This window comes from Bactrocera latifrons, unplaced genomic scaffold, assembly GCF_001853355.1.
Source record: "Bactrocera latifrons isolate USDA-ARS-PBARC rearing strain unplaced genomic scaffold, ASM185335v1 scaffold_168, whole genome shotgun sequence".
NCBI lineage: Eukaryota > Metazoa > Arthropoda > Insecta > Diptera > Tephritidae > Bactrocera > Bactrocera latifrons.
Genome location: NW_017535163.1, coordinates 91,644 through 107,033, shown reverse-complemented (window position 1 = coordinate 107,033; position 15,390 = coordinate 91,644). Strand labels below are relative to the sequence as shown.

The window sequence follows — 15,390 nt, the reverse complement described above, 5'->3', positions numbered from 1 at the left end:
ATTTTAACGACACCACAAAAATTATCTAAATTTTCTGCCTATAGACTAGCGTACTCCCGTTAAGCTTCAAACACACTTGCTTGTCTCTGCTTCTTCACATAAAAAGTGAATCGGAACATCGCTTTTTGAGCAGACTTTTCACGTATTTGCTAATGAAACTATACTTACCATGCTTGCCTCATAAAGTAGACATTCAGCAAAATCGGTAACCAAATATTTCAAATTTTTTCTCCATAAGCAAGACTCAATCAGTGAAATAATTACGTGCACAGTTGTCGCAATATAACTTATTTTGTTACTTCGTATTACCTTTTGACACTTTTTGAACCACTTCCACTCTTTTACCCACCCACTCCCACTCGCTTCAGCATTGTTCTAATAAAAGACAACTACATATCTGTATTGTACTATAGTCATATCATATTTATTATGATTTCTTTTCCATTCATCGTCATTATGCACGCCTGGGTCATTGTTATCATTATCATCATTATAATTATTATTCACATTGTGATTAGTATTAGCATAATTTAAGCTACGAAAAAAACGCTTATGATAAGCAGCGGCTAACACATGCTCACTAAGAATATTTAGATTATCGGTATTTGCAGCATGCACATTTCCATCGTCATCATCATTCATAACATGATTAGCATTATTGTTATTATTATTATTAATATTATTAAGATTATGGTGAATAGCATCAATAACATTGTGATTATCGTAATTGTATGCGTGCGCTAAGCGAGCGGCAAAAGCTAAATTGCCAACAACAGCGGCGGCAGTGACAGCAGCACCGTTAATGGACGCTGCTTGCTCTTGCCGTTGTTGTTGTTGTTGTTGTTGCTGTGGCGTTGCTAGCACATTAATTTGATTAACACTGGCTACTTGATTAGCGTTTGCATTCATTTGCATAGCGGCAGCACGATTATCACCTACGCTCGCTACGACAGCCATATTAGTGTTGTTGTCAACACGAGGCATAATATAATGATTATTACTGTTAATATTGTTGTTATTGATGCTAGGTTGACGAAAAAACGGCAGGCGTATACCAAAAAAATTACGCTTCACATTATTGTCTCTCACGCCATTGCCGCCAGCGTCTGCACCTTCGCCGTCGACAGCGGCAGCAACAGCAGCATCTGGCTTTTCAACAGCAGTGTGCACATTAGTGTCACCGTTATCTTTATAACTAACCCTACGATTACTATTAAGCCTAATGTTATCAATATTTCCAATGTTATTATTATTGTTATTATTATTGTTGTTATCTTCCATATATGTATTCGTATTTGTATTCGCAGCTATTATATTCGTTTCAGCATTTGCTGCCGTATTTTTATTCGTTTTAGCGTTTTGTTGGCGTCCGAAGTCCGCCACGGAAGCGTTCACTTCCGCGGCAGCTTGTTCGTTTTTTGCCAAATTCACTTGTTGCTGTGCGCGTTGAACGGGCTGCTGTTGCTCAGCAACATGCCCATCAACAATGTTGGCAGCAACATCGTTGTCGTTCGTGTCAACATGACTATGTTGTTGATCGTGAGCTATTGCCAGCGTTGCTTCGTTTGTGGCTTCGGTGGCAGCAGCTCGTCGTCGGTGTCTATGTCTAATATGGTTAAGTGTTGCTTGCGTTTGCTGCTGTTGTTGACTAAACTTAAAATCACTATTACTATTACTACTATAATCAGTCATACTAGGCTTAATACTATCACTATTTTGACTAACACTACTCTTACTACGCCTATTGCTGTTGCTGTAGTTATTGTTGTTGCTATAGTTATTATTATCGTTAACATTATCGCTATCGTCGTCATCATCATCGTGACTATGATAATCATAATCGGCGCGTTGATGCGCGTCTTCGTATAAGTAGTTTTTTGGCAAGGCAGGTATTGCATTAACATTATCATTATCATTACCATTATTAGCATTAGCATTAGTGTAAGCATTTAATTTATAATTACTAATTAAATTATTATTAACATAACTATTTGAGTATTCATCTGTTTGTTGCTGTTTTTTTGGCTGCGCTTGCGCTTGCGCAGCCTTCAACTCAGCAACATGTTGCGCCGCGCTCACTGGTATGTCGGCCGTTGCTAGCGCGTGCGGCCGCCGCTCTTGATGCTGATGTCGATGCTTATGTGTTGGCGCTGCCAACGCATCCTTCAGCGCAGCACCCAGTGCTGTTTGATGTAGCGGGCGCGCCGGCGCCTGCTCTCCACTTTCCAACGGTAAGCGCTGCGACGTTTGACGCTTCACCACCATCTCTGTCGCCATTGGTTTGGGTAACGCTGTTTGTGTCACAGCTATTTGTATATCGGCTTGCGTGCCACCAGCCGCACCCGCACCCGCACCACTTGTTGCGCGCGTGCTTGCACTCTCCTCTTCTGTAACCTCCTTTTTCCGTCTTCCGCGCTTGCGACGCGACGCGGCCAACATAGCCATGATGTCAATCAGCGTTGTCGGCACTAGCGATGCGGCAGTGGCTGTGAGCGCTGATGCCGCTGTTGACGCCGTAGAGCTAGCCGCTGCGCCTGCACCACGCGCCGTCGGTGGCGGCTGTTGGCGCTGTTGCTGTTCTTGTCGCGCCAACATTTGCTGACGGTGACGACTTTGTTTGCGCAGCAATTGCTCGCGTTCATGTTGACGTCTGCGCGCCATTTTTGTGCCGTTGTTGTAATGGTGGCGCACCACACCCTTCGTTGACAAATTATGTTGTTGTTGTCGCTTTTGCTGTTGTTTCCGCCGATTGTGTAGACGACGTCGGTGATTCTTCTTTTCAATACTATTTTTATCGTGCCGCAACGGATGCTGTTCGGCGCGTTGCAACTTACGGAGACGCTCTTCCAGCAAATCGCCTCCTTGTTGCTGTGGCCTATTGTTGTTGCCCTTGTTGTTACTTTTATTATCATTAATTCTATTATCTTCACTAAGACTATGGCTATCATTATTATTATTGGTAATACTCTTTGCAGCTTCTGTATGCAGTCCTTGTTGTGGTTGCTGTAGGCTCTCCTGTACTGTGGTGGCTTTTAGTGTGGAACTGTTGTCATTGTTATTGTTTTTGTGGGTATTATATCTATTCCGCTGTATGCGTGTAACTTTGGGTGTATGTGTGGTTGTTGTGGTAGTGGAGATGGTGGTGGTGGTGGTGGTGATGGGTTTACTTGCTGTTTTTCTTGTAGTTGCAGAGGTGATTCTACTAATAGTAATATCTTCCAAACGGCGTCGCTCAAAGAGGAAATGATCTTTGCTAATGCTGCGCGCATGTTTCAGCCGCTTCGGTCCGATGGGCTTAAAACGTTTCGTGAAACCTACGCGCAGCGTTGCATTGTAGGCATTCGCATACATGTAGTGGCCATGTTCAATGCTCTCACTGAAGTGGCAATCGCGAGTGAGTTGTTTCTGTAAAGAGAGAAGAGAAAACAAACCGAAGAAATTAGAATTTATGATTTTTCCTCTTTGGTGACGCTAAAATATATTATAACATATTCAGAAACTCCTCCTATAAAAAACCGTTGTATACGAAATCTTGAAAATTTAATCTTATAAAACTCAACTCCATAATTTAGTATACTAAAGAGAAATATTTTTCGATGTCTGTCATAATTATGTATTTATGAGTGCGTAAATCGCAAATAAATATTAATTTAGTATTCAGAATACGTCATTGGAATTTCCCCTACCAATTTATTGCCTTCATTTTATGTCCGCAAAAATCCTTCCACTCATAAATTTTCAATAAAAATTAATTGTATTTTTTATACTTTATGTGTCTCTATTTTGCCCATCACTCAATAGTTCCAAATAGTTCGGCAAATTTCAATCAATTTGACGAATTTATTGGAGTGATCATTATTTCACTCAAATTAGATAAGAGATCTTATCATAAAGCACACTTGCTTTGTAAAGGCAGCGTGGAGACTTCTTCAGGCACGCTAAATGCGAAGTTTATTATATTTTCTATTTAATACTGCTTTTCAGTGCCAACCACTTCAAAATCACAGCTATCATATTAATTGATCATTAATTTAGTAATACTTTTGTATTAAGATTGGTCGCAAAGATAACGGCATGAAGAAGTGGTAAACAAATATTATTTACTTCTCACCGTTTTTACACTATACTACTATACTGAATATATAACATATATTTGTTCAAAAAATTATATTGTGAGATATACTTTACATATGCAAATTGTGCAAAATGGAGAGTTTGGAGAGTTTGAAAAATTCATAACAACCAGCTGTTTTAAGTAATTTTTAACGACTATAACTGAAATATGCTTTAAAACTAACTATGTACTAGGTGGAGAGTTTGGAGAGTTTGAAAACTTCGTTAGAACCAACTATTTTATGTCATTTTTACAAATGTACTTAAAATATGCCTTTAAAACAGATTGTTTGCTAGGTGGAGGCTTTAAAAAATTCGTTAAAAACAGCTATTTTCTGTAATTTTTAATAACTACGCTTGAAAGTTACATTCAAAATATACTATTAGAAAGTGTAGAGATTTTAGAAATTTTGTATATTGCATAAGTTCCTATACTGATTACATTAAGTTAAAGCTAAATACCTAAATATATTTTCAGTTGCAGAACTAGCATTGTTTATGATTTTTATGTATGTGTAATTTAGCATATGATATGTATCTTCCTATTTCTTTCTTACAGCTAATCTCATATTACTGAAACGATTGCTACTTAATTGTATACAAAAATGCCAAATTTAACTTACCAGTCCCTCCAATCTGCCATGTCGAAAGCACAAAAATCGTCCAACTTGTTTGGCATAAAGCGTAATAAAGAATGGATCGCCATTAAATGGATCACCAACATTATCCATGGTTATCGGTTCTGCAAGAAAAAAAAAAAACAAAAACAAAATTGTTTGGTAAGTAAGAATTTCTTTTAAACTAGGTATACTCAGGTTATACAGCTTAATATGATTATTTAACTAATATGAAAAAGGCAACACGCTCTTAGTAAGCAGCTATCAAAAATTTAACGTCATACTGTATTTCACCTATTTTCATATGATGTCATACGAAAAATATGCATGTCTGCAATCGTCTGCCGCTAAGGCCTACTATTCGGTCATAGCATTTCTCATATGTATATTGATCACAGTTTAAAAATACCTGTGCTACGCAAAAGTGCAAATACTTTAAACCCGCGACTTAGCGGACACATGGCAAAAGAGCCGTTTTCTTGTTGCTTCTTTACCACTTTTGTTGCCATTAAAAGGTATGGATGGGGTGGCTTTTTACGACGAGAATAAAACACACTTGAGATAGTATTCACAGTACGTATACGCCCCGGTGTCGCCATTTCATAATCGTATTGAGGCGAATGCTCTATGTTTAGCAGTGGATTAATTTCCTGGAATCACGTTTAATTATTTGCGTTATCGCCCAAGATAGTGACAGCACTGAGTGGCTTTACATTAAACTTCCTAACTAATGCTTATCAATCCTAATCTCACAAAAATATGTGCTATCATTTTAAATGAAAATGAGAAAAAAAAACTACTAGCTGAACTTGCTTTGTTAAAGGCTATACTTAAATGTTGTTTTACGTACCATAAATATATAATAATAAGAAAAATATATTTTGGAGATCTTTTGTTATCGTAGATTTGCGATTTATTCAACAAAACTAATGTTTTATAGATGATTAACAATATTTCAAGCAAATTTGGCTAGTGTATAGTTTGGAGACTTTGTGAAAAAATTGAAAATGTATCAAGTTTTTAATTTGCTTTTAGCACTTGCTTACAATAACTACAATTTATTCGTATTTACTACTTTTCACCAATTTATACTACGTATCTTTGCATGTTCCGTTCACATGAAGTGTATGTATGTATGTATGCATAATCGTGTTATCTAACATTCGATTCTTAATAGGTAAATGCACACTTCACGAAAGTCAAAAGCCTTTGACACGACTTAGCGCCACATGGCACCAGCAAGTAGGAATGAAAACGAAAACCTCGTATATGGCATAGTATCTAAAATACACACACACACTTATATATATATTTAAATAACTAACCGATCAATTCTCCAATGTCAAAAAATTAAAATGTGTCAAAAATTTGTTCAAAATAAATTTCGAGTCATATAAAAAGCATTTGTAGTAGTCATAGCCATAACAATAATAAGATATCAATACAGTATACATCTTAACAACAACTTAAGGCAACAAAAAGCGCTATGCAAATATTTTATGGTGACATACATACATATGCTACTAGATACTATGGAATTTTATCAATTACGTTTTTTTCCTACATTTTTCTTCGACATTTGATTATTTTATCGCTTGTTTGTAGAAGATTTATCGAAGTAGTAGTGTACGATTTATTTTTAACCTCCCCCTTACCCACTTCCCCTCTTTAGTTTTCGAATGTTTTACTACTTATTTCAAAATAATCAAAACAACAAATATTCAACGTACATATGTACGTACATGCATATGTATATATTATAGTAAATTTAAAATGAGCCAATATGTAAAAAAACAAAGATACAAACAAAGATTTTATCGCCACTGATAGCGAAATACTAGTACGCAAAAAGCTTGTTTTGTTTTGCTTTTTTCACCCTTAATATGAATATTTTGTTTTTTGTTCATTTACTAGTAGTAAGCAGTGATATTAAGTGAAAGCTACTTATTTTCGTTGTCATTTTTTATATATACATACATACATATATCTCTTGTTTGGAGGATAAAGGTTGCTAAAAATATATGTGCGTACCTAAAATCATATACACATTTAATAGCCTGGATTTTGAAAATTGGAGAGTTTGTAGAGTTAAAGGTTTATTATATTTTTTTTACATTTATCGCCTTTTAAAAAAATATAACTATTCTAAAACAATTGATGTCTCTTCAAATGTTTGGAGAGTTTGGAGACTTTTTAAAAAATGTGTTATAAAACATATTACAACTCAAATAGCTGCTTTTAGGTTTGGAAAGTCTGGAGACTTTTTAAAAAATTGTTATAAATCATACTACAACTCAAATAGCTATTTTTAACTGAATTTATGTACATATATCAGGATGTATCAAATAACTAAAAATTTATATATTTTCGGTATACGCGTGACCTCATAATTTTCCTTGAAATATTTTAAAAATTAAACCACATATTCACACCGCGCATACTAATTACTCAAATGACTTCATAAAAATTTAATTGAAATCGTCATCTACATTCTATACAATTAATCATAATCTCAACGTTCGCACTAAAATGCAATGGCAAACCCAGTTAAAGCGTTTAACTTATTTCCTAGAATATTTTCAGTTTCGCTGAAATTCAGTTTTAACGTAGCGACCTAGAAAATCCTATGAATGACAGTAACTTGCGACGTTAATGACAGCGACCGAAAGCCACAAAATAAATAGTGGAACTTTAGCTGCATGTGTGGGTTTTGCACAAACTCTTTACAGAGGAACTCATAAGTAGTATATTTAAGTATGTGCTCCGCTATATGGTTCATATAATCAATGCGTTAATCGGCCAGCGAACCGGTCTCATACTTTTGGTAGTATTATATTTTATTACTGACAATCATAATAAATACAATAATTTCAATTAAACGGGCGCTTAATAAAATCACAAGCATTCAGGAGTTCGCATGCCTATTTAAATGGCTGAGTGTGTGTGTGTGTGCTACAAAACCGCAAAGCAACCTTTAAATTGACAGATGGCGCCAACAGCTCGCACTGACGGCAGCGAAGCAACTCTACAGTGAAATGTTATTCGCTGTAGAGTTGCATTTATTTCATTTTATATTTATTTGCTATTTTTTTCACATAACAACTGCCATGAAGCGACATTCTTGCGATTTAACAGCGAATTTATGTGCGTCCACGAGTGAGGACTTTAAATCAACAGCAATAAAATATTAAATTACCATAATTTAATTAAGTTGCTACAATATACATATACACCAAATAAGACATACCAGACATAAATCTGGAAAAAATGGAAAAAGTTTCGCTTAAGCGCATGAGGACATACGCAGGGCGAGAGTTGAAAGTATCGAAAAAGGTTAGCTACAAAAGCCAAATCAATTAGAATTGCAAAATTGAAGTAAAACAAAATTTCCAATGAAAATTTATTACGCTCCCTCTGCAGCGAGGCAATCCCAATGAAGGCGACAGACGAGCAGTTGTGCTTGGCGTGTAGAAATTGAAATATTTCTTAATTTCTTAATGGCACACGCACACATATTTATAGTATATAGCATATGAAGTTCGCGTGTAGACATCTCCACAGTGTGGTTATTTATGACATTGATTCTCAATAAATCCCGCTGTTTCGGCGAAGAGATGAAAGCTCAATTTAATTCTGAGTTTGAGTAGAAACTGAAACTGAATGAATTTTGAAGCAACCCTTTTTGTTTTTTTTTTTTTGTTTGCTTAACAGCATTTACTCCTAAATTTCATAACACTAAGAATTATAGTTGTAATGCTGAAAAAACTTACGTGCAAAAGCTATGTTAGCTGCAGTCACCTTGCCGACGTCATTTATATGTAGCGCTCGGTCGTTGTGGGTCGTAAGCATTAAGACATAGTCTTTTGCTTTTGTGTAAGCTGGAACTACAAAGGCAAACATTACCTGTAATGAAAAAGCAAGAGTAAGTTTATTTTTTAGCAATAGTAAAGAGCATGCAGCTTAAAATGTATATAAAACTAGTATAAAAATTATTATTCTATTTGGTGAAATAGCAAGTTTGTTTTGCATAAGTTTTAGGCTTTCGATATTCATTTTTTTAGTCTGAAAACACGATTTGTACTGAAAAATTCATGTAACAAATGCAGAAAACAAAAATAAAAATAATTGGAGACTTTCAAAAACTTTCGATAATCAAAATTTGTTGTCTGAAGATACAAATAGTGCTAAAAAATTATTATTAAAAAATTCTCAAAGCAAAAAAAAAAATGTTGCAGACTTTCAACAGCAGTGTTTGGCAAAATTAAGATAATAGTATTGTTAAAGCATTTAGCAAGCGATAAAGCTTGAAAGCTTGGTTCAAAATTTTTGGACACTTTCAAAATTTACCATATTTATATATGCAAGAAAGTGTATATTTAGCAGCATAACTTTCAAAACTTTTCAGAAAAAATTCTCAATAAAGGTACTCCAAATTTTTTTACCACACACATCAGTCCAACCGAACGCGCACAAAGTTGCTAAATTGTTAACTTTCAGTTTCACATTATCGCGCCTTTGTGCACTTAATCCCTGCTTGACATAACCCCACTTTATTGCATCGCGAGCATTATTAAATGACTTTCATTAGCATTCCAGGCGCTATCATAAAACACGTTCTTAACAATATCGCTCTCACTAGTGGCAGCCGATTGCACCATGTACGCGGGCTTAACGCGCTGATATACGTACAATAAAAATGCAAATATTGTCATCGGCGCGCACATTTAATAGCAAGTTTATTAGTCATTATTTGCATAGCCGACAATTAAAATGCAATTCATAAATTCCATTTCGCTACGCAAAGAACAACAAGCAAGGAAAAAACGCACGCTCGAAAAGACAACAAAAATGTGTGAAAGAATAACAAGCAGTGTTCACTTAAACGCTCATTGAATGTGTCACAAAAGGCAGCGAAGACTTGAATGCCGCCTAAAATTGTGACACGGTCCAGACTTTTATACGGCTCGGCAGAACAAAAGGGCGCAGCTCCACTTGCTTGGGATATACCGAAAAAATTCCCACCATAATAATAATTATTAAAATTGGAATAATAATGAAGCAGAAGAAAGAAAAAATCTATACAATATGCTTATGAAATCGGGCAAAAATTGATGATGATGGCATCGATGTTGGGACAGTGAGCGCACGCTGCCATCAGGCAATCAGCACTGTTGCCGATGCGATCACTTGCGAGACGGCGTAAGTGCTGTTGGCGGCTTTGCCATCACAAGCTAATAGCTTGGGTGAGATAGTGTTGGAGATAAAAGAACGATAACGAGTAACTGATTAGTGCAAATGATATGCGCTAGTGCATTTGAAGTCCTAAATTCATGCCATCAGCAGGAAATTGATAAATTTGTGCCACCAGGCGCAGCGGAAGCAATGTGTGAAGTGTGGTACTTCATATCTGTTACCTTAACATATTAGTACGTATTTATTTATTTACATATGTACTGTGTGGCTAACGGAAATGCCTGTGTCTTGTTTCCTTCAGTCTGTCATTCGATCCGAAAATTTACATAATCAAAATCAAAGTGGTAAAAACTAACATCGGCATAAATAAAAATCATGCAGCCACAGCAAACGAACCGCAAAGCACTAACAATATGTGCCTTATAATTATTGTTGTTGTTATTGCTGCCGTTCAAGGCACACATGTTGCAGGTGTGTGTGATTTTTGGCAGTGAGTGCTATATTTTTGCTGACAAGTGTGTAACGTGTCGGATTATAATGTCATATCAATTTTTTATGAATTCACTTTCAACGACAAACCTTTTTTCCGCTTGGTCTCTTTGTATAGCCTCGCGTAAGTGCAGACATGCAAGTCATTTGAGTTATGAAAAACTTGCTTTGAAGTCAAAATTTTGCTAAGTGTACTAAAGGAGTGAAATTCAGTTGAAAAATTGTGTATGCCGTACATTATTGCCTTAAAATAATGCACTTGCTGATTGACTGGCAAACGAAAGTAGTTGCATAAACATGCTGAACGGATATATGCCAGAGTTGTTGTTGTTTTCAGTTTAACCATTTTAAAATGGTTATTTTTTAAGAATTTTTAAATTGTGTTATTCAGTTTTTCGCTATTTTGAAAAGTCTCCAACATTTTCAAAACTCTCCAAAACTTTCAAACAACAAAAATGTGTTGCAATTGAGTTTAAGGACATAATTTTGAGATTGCAGCAAAAAGTGTTAATTTTTGAATGTCAACATATAAAGGTAAAGGCAGTATGCCAAAGCTCTTTTCGACATAACATTGTACTTTTTCGAAATTTCAGTTGTTTTAAATAATATTTTGACTGCTTTTATTTATTTTGAAAAGTCTCCAAAAATTTTGAAACCCTCCAAAATTTTCAAACAACAAAAAATAATCTTTTTTGAATCTATTTTGAATGTCTCTGTTCACTCACAATTAAATGCTGATCTTTAACATTTTGTCGTGTTTTTAAACTATACATATATTATTTATATGATATATAGTATATTAAGTTTTACAAATATTTTCAAATTGAAACAAGAACACAACCAATACCGCAAGAAACACTTTCAAAAGGATTATTTAGTGATATAGGTGACTGCAGGCGACAAATAAGCCTACAAAACTTCATAAGCTTAATCCTTTGTAGCGCCGCTATGCAGAAGTGGCAACTGGACAACTGTATAAAGCACACGCACACCAGCGTTAGGAGTAGGCATATTCACCTTGCTGCCACTCCGCTATGCCAATAAACTACCGCAGTAGCAACAACAATTATAAACAACAGTAGGCATATAGTCCTGGCACAGCGGCACCAACACAGGTCCACAATTGTTATGGCATTAAATGTGAATTTATTGAAATGCGCTCATGTTGAAAATAGATTTGCCAATGTCGCATGATGCCTACACTGCATTGTCCTACAGGCTTAAATCGTTTGTGTATGGGTGTGCGTGGCAGCAGCTGCTGAACGGCAGTCAACGTAAGGCAATAAAAATTCTTGCCGACAGAGACACAAAACGGCGCTCAGCAAAGGATGAAATACACGAATATATATATGTATATATGTATATGTGCCCTGTAGACGAGAGTTGCCGCCTTTTGTTTTCTTGCCGTTCTATTTTGCGTTGGCAATACGCCGCTCATATCAGTAGAGCCAATTTATCTGGCGCTTTAATGTCGCTTTTAAACGAATAATTTAAATTAAGGCCACTTTAAGGTACACATACACTTGTGTGCGTATGCCTTATAGGTCTCCAAGCTTTGCATGTCACAAATGTGCAGGCATAAATTGGATTTAAGGTCAATTTTCAATTAAAATATGCATAATAAAGGCAAAGAATAATATGCTTATGTAAAAAAAAAAGATATTGAACGTGCCGCATAGGCTTCGTGCCAAAAATGGTAAGACGCATGGGACTTTGCGCGTAAAGATAAAAAATTATAATACTTTTGTGCATCGCCATATATGGGCAGCATGTAGAGCTTAAGCTCTGACTACTGATAAAAACGGTTTAATTAAGATCTTTGACACATTAGGCCTTAAACTCCGCTGACTGCCAAAGTTCGCATTTCCTTTGCTTATTTTCTAGCGCCTGAGACCATCACCTATTTTTGTGCCACATTTCTTACATCATCATCTCTCGATCACTCGTATCTTTTCACCTGCGCTTATCGCACGACAGCTTCTCCTGCCACAACACTGAGTCCACAAAGCCCGCGCTTAAGTTTTTCACCTTAGAACTACAAGCCTCTCGAAGCTTAAGAACAAAGTAACGGCCATTGTCCTGCTACACTAGCGCGCGCTCGCTCACACCTGTGGCGCAGCTAGCGCTGAATTGCAACACGCGTAAGCCGTCTGCTTTGTGTACAAGCTTAAGCAATATGATTGATTACACCGAAAATGTTATCTTTTTTTTGTTTTTTGTAAATTTTCTAGTTTACAAAACACCATTAGGCGCTATTGCAAAATGTACATACGTATGTGAGTGTGCATTTGTGTAATTACTACGTTGTTTGCTTTGACCAGCGCAAAGTGTAATTAAAATTGATTTCTGTACATAAGCTTTCTTTTAATGCCTGCCAGCTTAGTGGGCTTTTTAGCGATAGGGGTAGTGCCTGCCATCTCTGTGATTCCATCAAACAGCAAACAGTGGAATTTTTCATACATACATATTTAAATATTTACAAAAAAAACTACTACCAACACTATCACGCCTTTTTTCCTAACGTATCATGCATCTAGCACTTTGTTATTGCATGAAAATTGATGAATTCACCGTCAGTCTTTTTTCTTTTTTTTTTTTTTTAATTTGCATAACTAATTGATTGCTTGTTTGAGTTCAGTAAAATTGTTTAAATATTTTTTCGCTATCAAATACTTGACTAGCATTCCTTTCCGTATTCGTAATAATAAATAAAACTATTTTAGGTTATGTGCTGTTTTCCTGCACCTTAAGTATCCATAACGATTTTACGATTTGTAAAGTTTTTGAGTGCCTGTTGTTTTAGGCTTCACGCGTGAAAATGCTGAACAACACGCTCAAAATGGTTTATGATATCATATATTGGTACACTTCTATTCAGCCATTCTTCAGCCACGAAATCTTATAAGTAGTGACCATTTTTTCATTTTGACCATGTGTAAGCCATTATGAGTGGTTGGTTAATGTGTAGGGATTTTCGTGTATTTACTCCTTCATTATTGATACGCGTTGATTATTGGAAAGTTCTGCGTGATGTTGCTTATATAGTTAAGTCGTAGTTTTGGGTACTTTTACTATATGAAGATGTCAAGTGTTCTGGTTAGCAAATATGTATGTTATCCTAGCGATTTTAAGCGTCATTGAAAAGTCTTAAACAGGTATTAATAAACTGCTCATACCCAACTTGTGATGGCTTAGTACAAGCAGAAATCTATGAAAATGCAAAATGTGTGTTCTTTCTGATGATTGATATGAAATGTGCGCATTAAAGCTACTTTTCATATTAAAAACATATTATCATTTAATAAGTTTGACGAACTTTTTATATTTTTTTTTTTTATTTTTATGTTTTCAATATATCGTCACCTAAAATGCTAAATAGCGTAACATCACTTTTCATAACTTTACAGGTGAAGAAAAAACGATATAATACCCATTATTCCTATTGAAAGTTGTGGTTATAAAATGGTTATCATATCCTCATATTGAAATCAAATTTGAGTTTTGGTTATAAAATGGCTATGTATTGATTATTAAATCTGATAGAGATTTTCGATTTGTTTTTGATGATACGCTATTTTAGGTGGCTATATGTAGATACACATATATGGTTCGTATTTCTATGTATGTCTCAAGCATTTAAAAACGTTTACTTTCCATTTCCTTTTTAAATGCTTGAAATATACATGCACACATATACATATGTTTCATGGAATAATAAATTATTATTTCAAAACTTAAATTTTTCACGCTCTACATACCCACAGTCACCTAATCTAGAGACAACCAGTAGTAGCAAAGTTCGAATCCAGAATATTGTTCAAGTAATTAAACACCCGCTAGGTGTCACAATATCCGCTATATTCGACACTCTTCCAAATATAAAAATAAGTAATTAGAATAATCTACGACAAAATGATGACTTCTCTGACCCCACAATTCTCAAGTAAAACACATAAATCAAATTTGAATTGTAACAAATCCGAAACTCATTGCAGAAAAAAAAAATTTATTTTTCCAAAAAATTATTGATATTTCAGAAAGCAAAAAAAAAAAATTTAAAAATAATATAAACTAACAACAACCGATAGCTCTTCCAAAACTTGTGGCAGCACAAGCTGAGGACATTAATCTAAGCCGCTTGAAAGCACTAAATCTCTAATCAGCTGAAACGCGCCGCTCACATAGTAAATAAGAAAATTATCGTCATCAAATTAACACTTAGCACCGAGCTGAGCAGCGCTGATTGCCTACTATATAAAAAAATATTTGAAATATGCAGCGAAAAACCAAAAACAAATGGTTTCTGTTGTCACACGCTTTTTCTGCCGAGTCTTCTATATTTTTCAGCCATTTCGTCGCCTACAAGCGCGAAAAGCATGTTAAAGCTCATCTCACTTTGTTCACTTATATATACATATGTACATATATATTTGTTTTTCTTTTTTTTTTCAAGCCATAGTCAAAGCTTGCTACGCTTATTAGTGTTGTGGTTTGTTGTATTTAATTTTGTTAATTTATTTGCGCTTTCTGTTTTGTTTTTAATATCAATTTTTATTGCAGTCTGCTTATGTTCGCTTTGTCGCAGTTCAATGGCGTTCAACCCAGCTATTTCGAGTGTTCGAGTAAATACTACTTATAGATATCGAAACATATATTTTTGTTGTTGCTTTTAATACAAATATGTAGCTGGTGATTGTGCTAAGTGGCGTTGGGGCGCATTGTTGACAAGCGCAATGAGACAAAAATTTATGTTGAGAGTTATTAGTGATCACTTATTTTGATAATCGGGTGAAGCAGATGGTCGCGGCATTTTTTTGAAAGTATGGGATTTTTTCTAAATTTTTCTAATGGTTTTTGTTACCATGTGCACTGTTATATTGTTATATAATAAGTCATATATGCATATGCAATTAAAAAAAAATTTAATAGAAATTGAAAAAAATTTTGTAAGTTTTAATTTGAAAAAATTTAAATAAAA

The 15,390-nt window shown here is 35.1% G+C and overlaps 1 protein-coding gene across 1 annotated transcript in view; it reads right to left on the bottom strand.

The window, feature by feature from the left end:
- Positions 1 to 375: 375 nt before the first annotated feature.
- Positions 376 to 15,390, bottom strand: part of LOC108966631 (putative uncharacterized protein DDB_G0277255) — a 28,275-nt gene continuing 13,260 nt past the window's right edge. The window contains exons 3-5 of the mRNA XM_018929633.1: positions 8,501 to 8,633; positions 4,737 to 4,855; positions 376 to 3,405 (exon numbers count right to left, since the gene is read on the bottom strand). Of these exons, the coding sequence (XP_018785178.1) occupies positions 376 to 3,405; positions 4,737 to 4,855; positions 8,501 to 8,633 (3,282 nt within the window). The remainder of the gene's footprint in view (positions 3,406 to 4,736; positions 4,856 to 8,500; positions 8,634 to 15,390) is intronic.